Source organism: Dipodomys merriami, unplaced genomic scaffold (assembly GCF_024711535.1).
Source record: "Dipodomys merriami isolate MVZ:Mamm:240054 unplaced genomic scaffold, mDipMer1.0.p SCAF_4, whole genome shotgun sequence".
Taxonomy (NCBI): domain Eukaryota; kingdom Metazoa; phylum Chordata; class Mammalia; order Rodentia; family Heteromyidae; genus Dipodomys; species Dipodomys merriami.
This window is the reverse complement of record NW_027205603.1, coordinates 89,793,473-89,811,767: the sequence shown is the minus strand read 5'-3', so window position 1 is coordinate 89,811,767 and position 18,295 is coordinate 89,793,473. Positions and strand designations below refer to the sequence as shown.

Here is an 18,295-nt window from a genome sequence, read left to right as displayed (position 1 = left end):
GGGCCTAGTTTTCCTGCAAATGCCAGTTACAAAGTATCAGAAACATGGAAAGCAATATGTGAAAATTAAAAGCACTGTATGCTTGTCCATCAAAACCAATTTCTTCACTTCAGGATAGCTACTGCTATGAATGGAAGAGGCTGTCATAGCTATGTGGGCCGCCATCTGGTGGAGAAAAATCAGAGCACAGTGGTATAAATGCAATGAAAATAGAAAGAAAAAGGAAAGGCCTCTTCTCTCTCATTACAGTGTCTCAATGGGAACCTACACCATGTGTAAGGTTTATGACACAGATAACAAAAGGCTTCTCTTACATATTCAATTCGTATCATCATGCCAAGAAAGAACACCAATAATGTGCCAGAACACTTAACCTTAAAACAGCAGGGGTTGACTGGCTCAAAAATTATGAAAAGTTAAAGAATTATACAAACTCAGAACTTGGTAATTCAGAATAAAATATCATGCTTTTTCACAGGCAGCAGAGTGTCTACACAGGCAGTAAAATTTCATGAAACATCATGTGTTCATTTAAGCTTTAGGTGCTATACCTTGAGCTTAATAAAAACCAGTCAGAACTGCTGCTAATTTGACATGAATAAAAGAAGCCTCCTAAAGATGGACTTTCTCTGTCAGTATGTCCAGAATTGGAATCCTAAATCATTCTAATATCAGAAAATTACACCAAGAAATGCAATTAGATGATTTATGTATTAAACTATTATTATTTGCTCTATGGCTGGGAAGGTAAACCAACACTCACATTTCTGTCTCAGGCCATTCTATAAATATAGCAAGTGATGATAAAGTACCTATTATGTGATAGGCACTGCACTTACATCTAAAACACCAACTTCATAAGGAGGGCATGAGGTCATTAACTTTATTGATAAGAAAAATGCTCTGAGAAATTAGGTGATTTGCAGAATACAAAAAACTGTCACTTCCCATAATGACCTGGCTCCTGTTATCTACCAAACACCACATGCTGGCATAGGTAGAAAGTTCCCATGCTACCTGTCCAACACAGGTCCATCCTGATTTCAGGATGTAGCCTTTCCTGCTCGCCACATCTCCATTCAAGACCATAAAATTACTGTGAAGAGCTGTGCTATTAAAACTCCCTACCAAAAATAAAAACAAAATAACAAAAATTAAAATTCCTTCCAAAAGCCAAACATATAAAGTGAGACACAGTGAAAGGTATCTACTACCTCCTAGAACTCCTGCAAGTCTGCACACAGCGGCTTACAGTTGGGCAGCCCTGGGTTCAAATCCTGGTTAAACCCTCACTAGCCATGTGACCACAGATAAATCATTTGACCTTCCTATCCTCAATTCTATTATCAATAAATAAGGTAAAACGACTTACTCTTTTAAGGTTAGAAGAATTAAGCAAATTAATATATATATATATATATATAGGAATATATAGGAAAGGGCTGGTTGAGATGGGTAAAAGGGGTGACATAAATCAACATACATTGTACTTAAAAACCACATGCTGAATAGTAATCCCTTTGTATAAATACATAAAACAAAAATATAATTCAAAAAATATACATGTATGTAGATACACATTATATGTATGTACCTATATATTTACATACACATATATATGTGTATATTTATATACAGTTGGAATCCCAGCTACTTGAAAGGCAGATATCAGGAGAATTATGGTTTGTCAACTGGGGCAAAAAGTTAACTTAGAGACCTCATTTCAATTAATAAAATAAGTGAGTATGCCAGTCTATAATCCCAGCTCTGCAGAAATGTGTTGGTAGGTAGATCACAGTCTAAGATCAACTCTAGACAAAAAAACAAAAAAAAACATAATTTTACCTGGAATAAACTAAAGCAAAAAAAAAAGGGCTGAGGCTTGACTCACATGGTAGAGTGTGCTTGAGGCCTAATTTCAAATTCCAGTACTGCCAAAAACACATAATAATAATAATAATAATAATAATAATAATAATAATAATAATAATAATACTATATATAAAACATTATAAACTAGAAAAAGCTGGAAAAGAATGTAAAAGTAGAAAAGACTCTTGATAAATGGTAGCTGCTATTATTATTGAATCTAGACAAATATATTTTAAAATACTTCCCTCTGGCAGGAAGCCAAAATTATTATTTGTAGAACCACGTTCTTGAACTGATGCTCATTTTCTTTTTTTTGTGAAGCTATTTCTAGAGGATGGAGAATTTCTAAATATATTATACATCTGATTATAAATCTCTGATGTATTCTCAATCAATTCATCAACCAAGTGATGGACAGCATTAAAATGCAAAGACCCTTGTGCCTGAGAGGTTCCTTCAAGGTAAACAGACTCTCAATAAGAATTTCACTACAAACTTTCTATACCAAATGCTTTCCTACTTTTCTCTTTGGTCACTGAGATATATACATAATTAAAATCCTTACCCTGCCTACCTACTGAGGGAAAAATATTGCCAGAGAACACAGGAAAACTAGTAGGCATGTCTTTTTGTTAAAGCCAATTTCACAGACCTCTTAAAAGTTTAATCCCAATGGAAATTCCTATGGGCCTCTACTATAACAAATCCTCATTTAAAAACAAACAACACTTAGCAATGTGCTTTTTAATCTCTTAGAAAGTATTCTACCAAAGTACTACAGCCTGACTGTCTGACTGCTTACAATCTATGCACCTTGACTGGGCAAATCACTTTACATTTCTGAGCCATAAGACTCCTCACTTAAAAAAAAAAAAAAAAAAGAGGCTATGGCAGGGATAAAACTAGCTGCCTTGCAAGATCCTGCATGGATGAGCAATAGTGCAGAGAGAGCACCTGGCACAGAAGAGGCCCTCCCTCGGTGTGGGAGCTTTTTATTGTAATCATCATCCACAATGCTAAGGAACACCCTATTTTGCTGCTTTTGAAAAAACGTAAGTCATTCTTCAGTTATAAGGATTGGTGACAACAGGCAAAGGGATCTTTTGATATCCAAGATGCAGCTGGCATTCAACAGCAAATCAACTGTTCCTCTGGCTTTGGGTTTGTTTAGCATCTGGACTTGCTGGTTAACTTGCAGATTAACCCCTTCAAGGTAAGATGTGGCATGTGATAAGGGCTTCAAAATTTTCTAGTTGGAGTTTATCGAATAACAACAATAACAAAATCTCATTAGGGGTTTAAGGAGGAAGAGTTAATTGGCCTAACAAGTGCCTCAAGAAAGAACAAAAATAAATAAACTTCTGGATCAAAGCAAATCTGACCACATCTTCTAGTTGCTTCCTGGAGAAGGAAGCCTATGGTTCTACCACACTGGAGATCACTGCCATGTTCTTCTGCTTGTTTTCACTAACATGTCCACAGCTGTTAGACTTCACCCTATCCTAAATCAGGAACTATAAGGTGGTAAGGAGCAAAGCTCTTTAGTGACTGTGGTATCTAAAATCTACCTTTATGATATTTCAAACACAACCATGAAAATGACAACTGGAATTCAATTCACAACTCCCACTACGATGCACCAAGAAGAATGCTAGCAGCTGAAGACACTAAGACTGGATTTTCCATGGACATCCAAACAAAGGTTGATGAGGATCTCACTATGGAAGCCTTCAGCTCTGTCACAAAGACCAGAAATCAGACAGAAGAACCATTTGTGGAGAAAGGGAAGCAAAAGAGGAAACAGCAGAAGTATGACACATGAGGTACAAAAACACCCACCATTTATCTTTCAGTCCAGGGAAATAAGAACAAAATATTCATGAAGAAGCCAGGATTGCCATTCTTCCTCATCATTAAGGTACCAATTTAACCACTTAGACCTCTGAGGGTCAGGGAGGCAGGGCAAAACCAACAAGAAAGCCTGAACTTCTGCTCTGACGTTTTCTAAGTACAATCACCTTGGCAAGTTACTGCAGTTGTCAGTCCTGGTTTCTACAAGTGAAAAGTTGGCTCAAATAACCTCTTGTATTTTTGGACTGTTAGCAGTATTAAGATTATAAACATGACCAGACAGAGAAGTGTCTCAAAAATGTTTGTAGCCTTCCTGTGTCAGCTAAATCTAAACCATCAAGTCACCCCTATTTCAGAAGGACAGGCAAAGGACATAGGGTGTTCTGTAAGAAAGTGAATATTTATAAACCCAAACCATCCATTCTCCCCCACCCCCTACCCCCAGGAATGGTAACAGCTTTGCCTCTCCACTCTGGGCCCCAGCACAAAAACCTAGCAAGCAGGCTGGGCCTATGTAAGCATGTCACCAATGTCATCTGCATTGTAACTCACAAACACTGAATCACTGAGTCATAATATACTCTATAAATGGAGAAACGGTTTACCTAAAACAGAACCATTGTATCCAGAAGAAAAACAATTAAAAACTAATAACCACATCCTCGTCTGGATGAAGCAGAGAACCGAACACTACAGCAGCAATCATCATACAAAGAGAATTCTGCAATTCTCATTCTTCTCTCACATTACAGGTCTGTAGACAGTTAAGAGATGGGAGAGTGCGAAAGGATCCCCCCAAAATGAGATGTTAAACCACTGGGTTTTATGCATTATAAAGAAATGCTCGTAGGTCAAAGTAATGACCATCCCTTTTCACATCAGTATCCCCCACATACAACCTAAGTAATGCTAAGAAGCTTAATATATGAAAAACTGCTTCAAAAACTATTTACTCTGCAATATCAACACATTACCCATGTAGGCACACGATGCCCGTTTTACTTGAGTCCTCTCCTCCACTTCCTCCTCCAACCATCAACCAAATATATTCCGGCAAGGAGTCATATGTTCCATACATCATAGCAGATAAATAAAAATACAGAGTTGCATAATTTTATTTAATGGTAGAGATCTGGACTAAATCGTAACACTGAGGACATGTCTGAGGATGCTGACTTACAGACGTAAGTCAACATCCCCTAATAGCAAATACAATATAAAACATGCAATGCCACTCTCATTTCTAATTAACCTCCCCAGCAAGAAACACAATGTCAATTCAAATTCAGTCTTGGAAGAAGAGGGGGATGAAAGGAGGAAGGAGGAAGGCCACCAAGAGGAAAGCAAGAATACCAAAGCCTATTCATTTTGATTCTATTTTAATATGAAGTAAACTAAACAGTTCTTTTCTTAGAGCACAAACACAAGAAAAGGAGAAACAGTTAACTTAGAAAAATAAAAACAAAAATCAGGAACTAATGCCTATCGTGAACATAGCCTGGAGGCCATTCTGGACTAGCCATGATTTACATCTCTGACATCATCCTTGCTCAACTAACTTCTTAAGGGTTGTTAGAATCAATGGTAACTCACCTAGGAAGATGACCCATTTGTGAACACTGCATTTTTTTAAATGACTAGGTCCTATGTATAGCTTCCATTACTGTCATGTGTTGACTACTAAAGTAAAATACTAGTGGTGGAAGGGCTTTAATTCCAAGTGCCTCTAGACCTGAACATTAAAAACCCTGTAAGTTACAATGAATGCTTGACTCTTCAAAGAAGACACACACAGAAACTTCCTTTTTAAAAGAAATCAGGATCACATACATTATTTCTCTTGTATGAAATCAACCAGGGACCATCATACCAACTAGACTGATTTGTGTAGAGTTTAAATTAGCACACCAGAAGTGCTTCATTCTGTCTTCTTCGGAAGTAACAAAATAGAGCAAAAGGCTTTGGAGACAAAAGATCTGGGTTCAAATTCACTTGCAGGTGTCTAGCGCTTATAAAGCTGAGCTTCTCAGCATCTTCCCTGAAAAGACCAAGGGCAAAGAGCCTTTCGGGTGTGCAGTGTGGGGATGAGGTAGACAGTGTGTGCCTCCAAGTGCCTAGGAATTTCCAAATTACTACGCAATCATGAGGTACTAACACTACCTCTTACATCTATGTCTTACAACAGAGGTTTCCAACATTGACCAGTCATGACTATGGGATTTAGTACTGATAGCTCTAGCAAAATTTGAGGCACATAGACATGAACAGAAAAAAGCTTTTATATTGTTAATAATAAGGTGGTTGGTTGAATCCAACTTTTCTAACAACCATTCAGGTTCAGACATTATGTTTTGGAATTACATGGCAGAATGTAATTAATGTTTTAAATGAGAGCACTCTGAATGGTGGATATATGCCTGTGATTTAAGGGAAAACATCTTAGGGTGAAGTCCTCTATCCTAATAGTAACACAAGCAAGCCTCCAAGAGTAAAACGTCTTTTTCATGTGAGAGAAATGCACTCTTACAAGAATGCTATTTCTCAAGAAAAGGTAATCAAGTTTCCCATCCAAAAAAACACTAAGTGGCAACATTTTCCCAATACATCGAAGCTGATAACACTAGTAAAACCACAAAAACCAGAAGCTCTGGGAAACAAGAGAGACACAACTATGGCAACACGTCACAGAAAAAAAAAAAATCTGACTTTGAAAATAAGTCATTCCGCTTTTAAACTGCTCCCTACCCGAGTGAAAGGGTAGAGCCTTAAGTTTGATACAGCTTTCATCCTGAGAAATGCACCTGGTCCCACAGTCCCCAACGCCTACAGGCACTGATCTCAGACGAAGTACAAAGGAAATCTCTCTCCCTGCGATGACAGCCCGGCGGGCACTGAAAAGCATAGGTAAATCATAAGAAAGCAAGGAGCACAAACCTATCGTAACTAGAGGCTGCTCACAAGAGCACAGGGGTAAAATTCAGATTGTTTTTTCTCACTATTTTAGCAACGCACGCCCTTTACTCTCACAAGCTCCTTATGTAAAATTTAAAAAGAAAATTACCAAGTAGCTATTCAAATGGGAGAGCTCCGTAAGCCTATCCGCACGAGTCACCTAGGCTTCCCTTCCCCGGGCAACAGGAAGTCTCGGACCCGCCTTCACTAGAGTCCCCTCCAGAACAGCCCTCCCCGAGGCAGCACCGAGGGGGTGGAAAGCCAGGTGTCCACCACAGTCAGAATAGGGCTGCCTCGTCTTTCCTCTCGCTCCGTCTCTTTCTCCCAACAATAAAGGAGCCAGGGCCAACGCGGGGGCGCAGCGGGACCGCGGGCGAGCGCCAACTCGAGACCGGCGGCCGATCCCACCAGACGACGTCGCCGACACGTCCCAGCGACACCGCAGCCCGGCGGTGCCCGTCCATCTTCCCGGGAAACACGGACGCCAGCCCCGGCGCGCAGCCCAGCCCCGCGGCTCCCGGCCCAAGGCAGGCTCCGTTTACCTTCCATCCCCGCGGACTGCGATCGCAGGAAGCCCGAGGAGGAGCGAGCCGGAGTCGGGGGGGGGGGGGGTGCAGGCTTGGGGGAGGCGTGCCTCCCTAGTCCCCAGAGTCGGGGCGCACCCCGGCTGGCGGGGAGGGCGGGGACAATGACAGCGGCGCCGGCTCCTTCGGCGTGGACTGACCCCCCCCCCGCCCCAGGCAGCCGCCCATGAGGGTCACCCACCCAGGAGCTTCCCAGGCTGGCAACGGGGGGGGGGGGTCGCCCGCCGGCCTCCGCGCCCGGCTGCCCCCCCCGGGGAGGGAGGGCGGACGCCCCGGGCGGGCGAGCGAGCGGCCGGGCTGCGGGGAGCGGGGCCGGGCTCGCCCCAGGGGCCGCTGCGCTCTCCTCCCGCCCCCGGCCTGGCTGTTGGGGTCTGACCCCCCCCCAACCTCTCCCGAGGTCCCCAAACTTCGCTCACCGCGCCGCACCTGTGCCCGGATCCGAGACCCCCCTCGGGTCCCCCGTCCCCCCCACCCCCGCGGCCTCCCCGGCGGCTCCGCTGAGACCCGGCGGCCTGGACCCCGACAGACCCCAGGCTCGCCCCCCTCCCAATCTGGAACTTTCCCCCAGGGTCCCCCGCCCCCATCCCCCGCGAGTCCCCGAAGGTCCTCTCCAAGTCCCGCCGGAGCGTCCCGCCCTGACCCCCCGCGCACGCCCCGATCCACGCCGCGGCCACCCCGGGCCCGCGCCGCCCCCCAGCCCAGCCCAGCCCAGCCCGGCCCAGCCCGGCCCGAGGCCCCGAGGGCGGCGCGGGCCCCGTCCCCGCCCACCCCGGCCGGGCGCGGGGCGCCTCACCGCGGTTCACCAGGCGCAGGGCGTGCGTGAACGAGGGGTCCAGCGAGTCCTTCTCCGCCATGAGCTCGGGCAGGTACTTCTCCTCCATGCTCGCCGCCCGCGGGGCCCGGGACGCGGGCTCGCGGCGCGCAGGAGGCGGCGGCCCCGCAGCCCGACCCGCCCGCCCGCGGCGGCGCGGCCCCGGCCAGACCCCGCGGCGGCCAAGCCGGGCGGGCGGCCGGGCGGCGGCGGCGGCGGCTCGGGGCGGGCGGCGGCCCCTCAGCCCGGCCCCGCCGACCCCCAGAGCCCGCGGGGCGGCCGGACGAGGGCTGAGGAGAAGCGGGCGCGGGCCCGCGAGGTCGAGGCCCAGCGCCGGGCGGGCGGCGCGCTGCGAGACCAGAAGCCGGTAGTCCAGGCTCGCCCGCCGCCGGCGGCGCCCGCGCCGAGCTCCGCCACCACCCGCCCCGCGCGCCGGCCCCGCGCACTCTGAGGAGCCGCCGCCGCCGCCGCCGCCCGCCCCGCGCGCTCTGAGTCGCGGCCGCCGCCGTCGCCGCGCGAGCGCCTCGCCTCGCCGCCCCGCCCGCCGCGCATGCGCACTGCCCGGGCCGCCCGGCGCGCGCCGCCTCGTGGGGCGGGCGCGCAGACCGCGGGGGGGCGGCGGGGGGCGGGGGGGAGAGGGTGCGGAGGCGTCTCCCGCCGCCCCGGGCCTCCACACACACGCACACACACACACGCGCGCGCACACACACGCACGCACACCGGCCCGGAGCGCGGCCCTCACAGCGCTCGCCGCCTGCACAGGCCGGGAAACTGAGGCCCGGAGTTGGAGCGGTGGCACGCCCAAGGTCACCCAGCCGGCGATCCCCGGGGTGAGGGGGGCGGGAGGGGACGGGGGTGAGGGCGCGGGGAGCCCGCCACCGCCCGCGCCCGGCCGGGGAAGCGCCCCGCCCCTCCGCTCCCGGACACTTCCAGACGCAGGAGGCTGGGCCGCCCCCCGCGTGGCTGTAGGGAGAGCGCGCCTGTCCTCGCCCAGGCCTCCCGGGCCGGCCTCCCACCCGAGCCCCGCGCCGAGGCCCGAGGCCGTTCCGCAAGAGCGCGCGCCCTCGGGGCGCCTTTGTCGTCCACACTTTGTCCTCCTCCTGGGCCATTAACTGGCCTGGAAGAGGCGGGGGGGTGGGGGGGGCGGCGCCGGGGGCCGGTGATGGGGTCCTGGGTCCCCCTTACCCACCCAGCTTTCCTCCCTCCTCACAGATGCTGCCCCGAGCCGACCTATGAGTGCCAAGAGCGTGCCAAGGACTGTCAAGAGTCCTTGGGCTGACTTTTTGTCTCAGGATCACCACAAGCCCTGGCCTCTCCAAGTCATCCTCCCTGGACAGCCTTTGGGGACTTCAGCAAGCCTGAAGGTCAGAGGTCATCCACAGATCTGCATTCTCCGCCCCCCCATATGACCAGGAATCTCCCTCTGCTCCCTCTCCCCCCCCCCCCCATATGGCCTAAGCCTGAGACACTGTGGAGAAAGGGTTGGTGCAGGAATCCAGTCTGCAGGCGGGATTGAGTCCCGTGCCTGCCCCCCACCTGGACTAGCAGGGCTCTTGGGAAGATGCTGCTCTAGAGACCTTCCCTAAGAATCTCCCTTATGCCACTCTTGGGTGTAAATTAGCCAGAGACAATGTGATGGTTAAATGCAGGGCTCGGCTGCTCACTGGCTTGTGACCCTTGACGTGTTCGGTCACTTGTACCTCAGTTTCTTCAGTCGCCAGTGGAGCTGACCAGGCAACCTGTTACATAAGAGAGTCGTGAGTATTAAATATTTTAGCTCGTTTTAAAATACCCAAAACGCAGAGGGAAAGCTTAGCTGTCACTCTTTGGAGTTTTTACCCTACCTGGCTGCCCTCTGCTTCTGAATCTTCCCCTCCCCTTTCAGCTGCAGCTCCCAAAGAAACTGGGCAAACACCTCCCGGGCACTCCTCACCCACCGCTGGTCTTGAGCATGGACTTGTGATGGGCAGCCTCTTTTTCTGACCCTGAGCCTGAGATCCCGCTGGTAAGGCCCGAGTGTCGATGTCGGCAGCCAGGCTCCTCACTGAGGTCTGCTGAGGTCTGGTGCCAGCTTGCTTGATCAACCTGAAGGCTGACCTTCAGATCCATACCCCAATATCTAGGTTCTGCCAATAATCCCTGCGGGCAGCTAGAAGGTCTGCGAAGAAATGTTTTCTCCTTTTATAACTACATGGAAACACATACCTCTCTCTTCCTGCAGTCTGAAGTTCAAGTGTAATATCCTGACAGGTGCTTAGACAGGTAGGAAGAGGGAACAGAATGCCTAATGTGGGCACCACAAGGAGAGTAAGGACTAGGTAGTACTAGAGTAGTGTTGCTTGGTCTTTTGACTCTCTTTTTTTTTTTTTAACAGTTCTAGTTAGGCATTCTGTCCCAATGACACACCAAACCTTGATTAATCACTTTTTTTTATTAAGTATATACTAAGTGCCAACCGTTGTGCCCGCTGCTTTGCATGCAGCTTTCCCAACACTCTACAGGGGAAAAACTATTTGTTACCACATGCACATCAAGAAAGCAGAGCTCAGGTTGGTTTAATACTTGGCTTAATGTTTCACAGCTGTCAGTAGGGGATCCCAAGCCCATTTGATTCTAGGTGCCCACTTTATCTCTCTTCCCAATTATGACTTCCTAGGTAACACTAGATGCCACGCTGCCCTCACCCAAGCAGTTGGCAGAGACATCCCGCTAACAGCTGGGGAGGAGGGCTGTGCTCCCAGAAACTGACAAGCACAGACACTGAATCTTCTGCTCCTGACCCTCCTCCTCACAGCACCTTCCAAAAGGGCAGGTGCCCAGCACATTGAGTGCCCATGCCAGTTTCTCAAGGGAAGAGGGACACGGATATCTCTGTGAGATACGCAGGAAACTGTCTCCACCCAGCAGCCTGGCTGAGCACTGGTTACGGGGCATACTCTGCAGATCTCCCTGAGGTCTCCAAGCTACAGTCTCCGACCCTGCCCTCCTTGTGAAAATGAGATAGCTAAGTGGATGCTGAGGAAGGTTGTGATTTTCCTTCAGACGTGTGAAGGTAAATACTCAAACTCAGCTGATTAGGCTTCCAGGCCAGAGATCTCTCCCCAATGCTCAGTACTCATCAAGTACTGCATGCAGAGACTGCTTTGGAGTACCAGGGTCCATACCATGAACAGCTCCAACTTCTCCAAAGCCACACCAGCCAAGGGCACCTGCGACTTGGCAGCTCATGGCTGTGTGCTTCCTGTCCGCCCTACTGCCCGGAGACCCTCAGATACAAGAAAGCAACTCAGGCTGCTTTCTCCTCAGATCTGGGTCAAGGACTTGTCTCTCTCTCGCCCTCAAGAATATTTCCCACACCAGTCTCACTCATTACCCCACACTAGACCATCAGCAAATTTCTGCAGCCCCAGCTGGATTGCTGTCCGTTAGAAACTTCACCTGTATCCTGACCCCCTCCCTCCTGGAGAGAGAAAGACAGACGTGTTCCTGACCTCTGTGACACTAGCTGAAGCAAGCCAGACACTGCCGCAGCCACTCGATGTTGTCAGGATGCACAGAATTTGGCGAGTGTGTCTGGGAGGTGAGCGTGTCCGGGAGGTGATGCCCTGTTTTTAAGGATTGCTGCTGTCACCAAAAGCTTTCTGTCTGCCCCTTTAGTTTTAAGAGAAGCAAACCCTATCTCAGTTACTCTAACACTTGGTGTTAAAGCACCAACGGTAGTGAAGTCCAAATCTGACCGCACTGAGACCAATGAGACCTCAGTTTGGCCCTAGTTTCCTTACTCATTCTCTATGCAATGTATGATCCAGAGCCTGCCATTTCTGAGTACAAGGAGAAGACAATGCTGACCTTGAGTTAGGTTTCACTGTAAGGTTTAAACTGTACCAGTAAAAACCTTATAGTACTAACCTATCTTAGAACTCTCCCATTCTCCCTTCTGTCTTCTCCATCAGGATTTTTGTGCTCCTGGTCATACTTAACACACTGGGGCCTGGGCATCTGTGGATCCCTTTACTTCCACCTCTGTCCATGAAACCTGCTCAGCAGCTCGTCCTCAGCACCTGATCCAGGAGTGGGTTCAAGCAAGCTCTCATTCACTCAGCAGCCTTTTCTCCTGAAATGCAGTCCCCTACCGGCCCTGCTACCTGAGACAAGTGTTTGTCATGTGAGTCAGGCACCAAAAGATGGCATACCCTCACCTAGAAATCAGTCATCTACGTAATGAGGAAAAAAGACAGCAAGAATGTTCACTCTAGTATCTGACTCCAATTGTTACAGCAGGAAGTATATTTTCAAAACTTGCGACTATGGTTGGAAAGGCTTGACACAAGTCGGGGAGGAGCGGGAGAAACGCTTCAAAGCTGGGAGCCCTCACACAGTTCAAAGCCCAGCTGCAGATCAGGAGTGCCTTGCCGGGCCGAGTTGATCTGCTCCTGACTCTTCTCCTTTATTCAACAACCCCAGGAACCTCCTACATTCAGCTACAGAACAGAGCTCGATCTGGAGCTAGCAGCCACTCGGTACTCATATTGCTCTGAAAGTTTGCAGGGTAGAAAGGGGAGAATGGAACACACTTGCACATGTGCACATGGTTGTGAATACCTGTGGATAGGTGTGTACACACACACATACACACACACCTATTGTACTCCGTCCAGATGAAATCTGGACTCAGGTCATCCAGCCTTGTCACTCACATACATGGAAATGCTTAGCTTCCTGTCTCTGCATCCACGGGCCCTAAAAGTCTCTCCCCTCCCCTGGAGACTTGGCAGATGGAATTACCAGTTCTCTTATCAGAAGAGCCATTCTAATTCTGTTCCTGGCAGCTCAGACCCACATATATTGCATTTACACCCCCTAGTGGCCACATTTTAGAAGCTCATGCCCCAGAAGTTAATGTGGATTGCTGATCATTTGGATTGGGGCCTTTCACTTCTGAGAAGAAATGCTAACTGGGGACTGTAATGCCATGAAGATAACAGAATATGATCTTAATTCAAAAAAAATAAAGAAGAGGCAAACAACAAAAGGAAATAAAACTGACAGAGAGGGAAAAGGACAAAAGAAAGAAAACTAGAAGACAGAATAGGACAGTGATGAAGAGAAAAAGCCTGAAAGAAGGCCGTGTGTCAGTGTTAAGGTCTTATCGCTTTCAGAGATAACACAATGGAAATAGTGACCAAAATGACAAGAATGGACAAATCCAGGGTTAGCAGACTGCCCAGTAGCAGTCGGATGAGTACATGTGAGCCAGGCATGGGAACAGACAAGGGTCCCACATTCAGCCCCATTGCTCCCTGCCTAGCAGCCAGCGATTTCTGCCACTTTTTCTGTGCTTGTAAAGAGGCAGCAAATAACAGTTGTTCCCTTCCTATTTTATTGATACCTGATGAGAACAATAAAGGGTTTGCACAGAAAACTCTGCACATTGCTCTGAGCTCTCAGATATAACCGTCACAGGAATCTGTTTTATTCTTTTCCTTGATGCTACAGCCACTCCATCCCCATCCTTTACTTCATGGTCTAAAAGGTGAGCGGAGATGCTGGCATGCAGAAGTACTTGCTGTATTTCAACAATGTACCAACTTATCACCACCTCTGGTGCTCTGTGAGATGCTGTGATTTGAAAAACACTGTTGAAATGTAAAACATTATTGCCGCAGTAATAAAAATATCCGTGTCCATCTCCTCACCCACTATTTCTTGTCAGAAGGCGAAGAGATACACACAAAACAATTCCATCCTCACTAGCAAATGGTTGTTAACCATGCATCTGCACCTATCTGAGTTCAGCAGCATAATCAGAAACCAAAGTTTTTGTGGGTACCAAGTTATCCTCAGTATCCGAACAGCTACCAAAGGGGTAATGAAGGGTTTTTTTTTTTTTCATTTCACTGTAAAAGTGCAATACATCTAGGTCTCATATAAAAATTCTAGCTTGTGCTTATGTTTCCCTTTAGTTAAAACATGAAAAGATAAGCATAACTAAAAATAATGGCTATAGAAAAAAGAATAGCCATGAAGTGCCTCAAGTTGAAGTTGTATATGTACTCATATAAGATTATTGTATTACAAAAAAAAAGCCAAACTGAAAATGGGTTTTGGTCAGTGGCTGACTGGGATGTTCCCAAGCGTCTCTTTGGATTTCATTCTCTGGGTTCTCAACATTGTGGCTCTTGCCTTTCCATAAATCTCAGCTATCATCCCTGCCTGCCTTGGATTTATACGGGTAGTATATAACATCCTGCCAATTCCTCTCTTGTTGTTAATGGGCAGGGAGGGGGAGACCAGGCATCCTTGATCGACGTCATGCCACCCACCTCAGATGACAGTTGACATGTGGGGAATGTCCCAGCTTCATCTGGCAAACAGTACCGGAAAGCCAATCCCTCTCAGTCTTCCCAGTCACATTCATTGGAGGCTGGCGTGCCAGCAGCAGCAACTTTGATGTGCAAACCACGGTGGCCTGTGCACAATTCTACCTGGTATGTCACCATGAGCATGTGGTGATTGAGAACCTCAACTGAACAGCCAAGGGGCTCCCCTTAATCAGATGACGCCTTAGGGCGAGGCAGCTTCTTTGGTGTCTGTGAAGTGCACAGCCATACACGAGGTAGGCACGGAGGAGCTCAAGGGTCAATAGAACAGCACTGTACTCTCCCAAGAATGACCATGTGGAATTTACAATTTCCTCAGCATCAATCAACATGAAAGGGTTGGTTTTCTATATGACTGGTGGGGAAAGGGGTCGGTGGGAAGGGGAGAACGATGGGAGGGGTGAGTGACCAAGATGCACGGCACATGCACATTGACATAAGTTCTAACCCCCTTGTACAACCATGTGACAATACTTCTTTTTCAAGAGAAAGCAGAAAAGACATTATTTATTCAGTATATTCAGAATATCCCGATGTGTTCAATGATTTTAAAATATTAATGATTTTCTATTATTTTTGGTAATGTCTTTGGAACCTAGTACTTTCACCTATAACATATCTCAATCCAAGATATAATTTTCAGCAGTAAAAAATAAAATGTCTTCCTCAGTACATCACCCTTCTAATAATTATATAATTATGTAAAAGTTAAAATTAAGTATCTTACGAAAACTATACAGCTACATTCTAAATAACATTAAAGTAAGTTTTTCACTACTGTTAGCACCAATGGAAGGTGGATGATGGCCTTGGTATTGAAGAGTCTGGAGTAGGAAAAGATACATCAATGTGGAACGGAAAGCCCAGTTGTCAGTGCTTACATTGTCTCCTTGCCTTACTCCCACAGGAACCCAAAAAAGTAGGCTGTCCAGGCCTGCTGAGATGGCTCCACAGTGTCATTAATATGCCAGCCCGCTTCATTCAATCTTTCTGCTCTGGACCGTAGGGTGGCCAGATGAATTACTCCCACTCTCCCAAGCATCGTGACCTCACTCCAGGCAGGAAAGGAAGAATGAAGAACTAAATTGGAAATAAATGACGAGTACCTGTTGGTTCTGCTGTGCCGATAAGATGCTTTCCGAGGAGCCCCACCAAATGGCTTGTGCTCAAGCATCATTAACCAGGCGTACCACACAGAGACATCCGTATGTGCATGGAGCAGAGCTGACAAATGTCATGTTTTACCTGGCATATGACTATGTCCAACAAAGCCAAATGTCCTCAGTGAGAAGTGGAGTAGGGAACAATGGATATTTAGCAAGCACCTGACACCACCCTCCATCAGAAGTGGACTCTACAGTCATTATTGCACTATTAGCACCATGACCAACGAACCACAGCTGTATTCTCAGACATCCTCCCCAAGGGGGATGCTCACACTCCAAAACAATAAAAAGTAATCAAGTTGTGCATATTTTTGCAGAAAACAAAACTCCACTTATACACCATCACATCTTAGAACATAGCTGACTAGCTCATAGACTCAGAACATGGAGACGGGAAGGCAGGAGGGCTGGACCTCCTTCCAGTGTGGGCTGTGGACAGAAGGAGGAAACCTACTCTTCTGGGCGTGGCTCAGTCAGAAAACACCTGCCTTGTGACCATGAGGTAGAAGCTGGGGCTCAGGTGAGTGTGGGATGGCAATTTGCTTCTGACGACAGACAGGATGACTGTAGGAAGTGAGTGTCAGTTCCCTGATGAGGGCCTCCTCTCTCGTCGGTACCAAAGATGTTTCTGGGGGACAACCTAGAGACTTGTTTTGCGTGCAAGTCATAACCCTGCACAATACAAGGCCAGACAGATCTACTGCCAACCTCAGCATCACCAATGTATGACCCTGTTTGTTCTTGGAGAGTTACATACAATTGAAACCTCACAGTAGGATCAATAACATGGCCATTCCATAAGCCAAATGACAAGATGAGAGGAGCAGATGCACACAACTGCATCGCTCAGCCCCCATCCCATAGAAGAGCTCAGGAAAACTTTGCACCAAGTTTTCTTTCATTGTACTACAGCAGCTACAGCTGGTTGTGCTACAACCAGCTCTGAGTCTTCTTTTGTCATTTACTATACTGGTCAAACCCCTAGCAGGAAACGAATGGTATACTCAAAAGAGAGTTATTGTGCTGTGTTTCACGAAGAAGGTATTTACAAGGTGAGGGGGGAGGTCAAAGGAAACAGGTGGGGGAGTTGGGCAGAGTGAGCCAACTGTGGGAATCCTTGCCATCCTACACTGCAGGGGCAATGGAGAGAGGAGGTCCCAGAGCCTGTGCAAGCTGGAGAGGGAGCTCCAGAGAGGAACCATGGCTACAAATGCAGACTGCAGTTCTGCCCAATAATGGTGTGTGGAGGAAAGAGTCCCAGGAACAAATGCCCTGACCTCACTGCCTTGCCATGGATTCTGGTAGGGACCTCCCACCGGCAGAGTCTAAACAGAAGCTAGAAGGCAGGGGAGCCCAGTTTTATTCCCAATCCTATTCGATTGACCTTCCAGAATACAAAAATGAGGTGGAAAAAGGTGGAGAGTAGATTCGAAGTGGCAAGAGGAGTATAGCTAAACCACTGTGTCATGGTGCAATGTTCTGTGGAAAAAGATTTCACCGAAAATCTGGGGCAATGACTTCCTGCAGTCTGGCCGACTCTCTTCTCCATGTGAGATTTGACATCCTTTCGCAGGTTCTGCATACACAGAATTTTATACCAGGCCTCTCAAATCTAACCAGCATTCTGAGCTCAACTCTCCACTCAGAATCATAGGAGGAAAAGTATTTCCCTCGCTGCCTGGCTGTGGACACTCAGTGATGTGGCTGGTGTTACCGGGCCTCTGCCACCCCACAAGAGCTGGCGTTTCCTGGGGCTGTGCCTCCCTGCAGAAGCAGCTGAGGCTTCCTCAGTGCAAAAGCTGAGGCTCAGGCTTTGAAGGTAAAACTTATGGGCTCAAATCCCAGGTCTTCCATTATTAAACTCCCAACTCTGAGTACTTGAGCTCATGGCTTACCCTTTTTAATGTCACAGTTTCCTCATCTACAAAATGGAGACATATATCCTCAAGACATAAGGCGGTTATGAGAATTCAGTGAGCTAGAATGTGAAAGGTGATGAGGACAGTAGGTAACGCTTGCCAGCATCCGATGTCCTGTGCTGTAGGTAAAACACTAAGCAACACCCTGTGAGCTCAGTACATGTGGAGATCCACATGTGAGGGACACATTAGGGGTTGATCAGCACCAAGCATGTGGACAGCGATTTCCCTGGCCTTTTCCTCTGTGGGTAATAGAGATCATAATTCCTACAGGAGCAAAGGTAGGAATTTGTTCCTCTACACTGTCCTATGTGAGAAGCAAGTGTTTGGATCTCTGAGCAGATACGAGGATGCACCATGGTGGGGGCGGGGGAGGGGGAGAGAGAGAGATGGGCGAGGGAGGGGTAGTCCTCAGGGGAGAGAATGGGGCTTCTTCATCAACTGTAAAGAGAATCAACTTCTCTCTACCTGTATGACCTTGAGCTGCTTTCTTAACATCTCCATGCTTCAGTTTTCTCCATTATACAATGAGATTCACAGTTAAAAACCTACTCCACTGGCTTATTATAACGATGAAATCAATTAAGAGCTTACAACAGGGGCAGGCACATAGTAGGTGCTTTATAAATTTTGCTCTGTTGATTTCCTCAGCACATCATACTGGTCTGAGACACTGCCCTCCCCTGGGTATTGATATCATATAAAAACTGTTTGTTCAGGAAAAAGACTGAGCATGCTTGAATCAGCAAATTCAAGGGGG

At 47.8% G+C, this 18,295-nt stretch overlaps 1 protein-coding gene and 1 long non-coding RNA gene across 4 annotated transcripts in view; one reads left to right on the top strand and one right to left on the bottom strand.

Moving 5' to 3' along the window:
* Nucleotides 1-8,202, bottom strand: part of Khdrbs3 (KH RNA binding domain containing, signal transduction associated 3) — a 145,211-nt gene extending 137,009 nt beyond the window's left edge. The window contains exon 1 of one of the 3 annotated variants that reach the window (XR_011365715.1): nucleotides 8,053-8,202. Coding sequence is in view for 2 of the 3 variants with exons in the window: in XM_069991454.1 (XP_069847555.1) it covers nucleotides 8,053-8,140 (88 nt within the window). In the remaining variant the exon portion in view is untranslated. Of the gene's footprint in view, nucleotides 1-7,217; nucleotides 7,240-8,052 lie in introns of those variants that run through there. The other 2 variants (XM_069991454.1, XM_069991455.1) reach the window with 2 other exon arrangements.
* Nucleotides 8,055-15,956, top strand: LOC138806023 (uncharacterized). The gene is made up of 3 exons (XR_011365716.1): nucleotides 8,055-8,125; nucleotides 9,283-9,434; nucleotides 15,358-15,956. It is a non-coding gene; the product is annotated as an uncharacterized lncRNA (long non-coding RNA).
* Nucleotides 15,957-18,295: the final 2,339 nt, after the last annotated feature.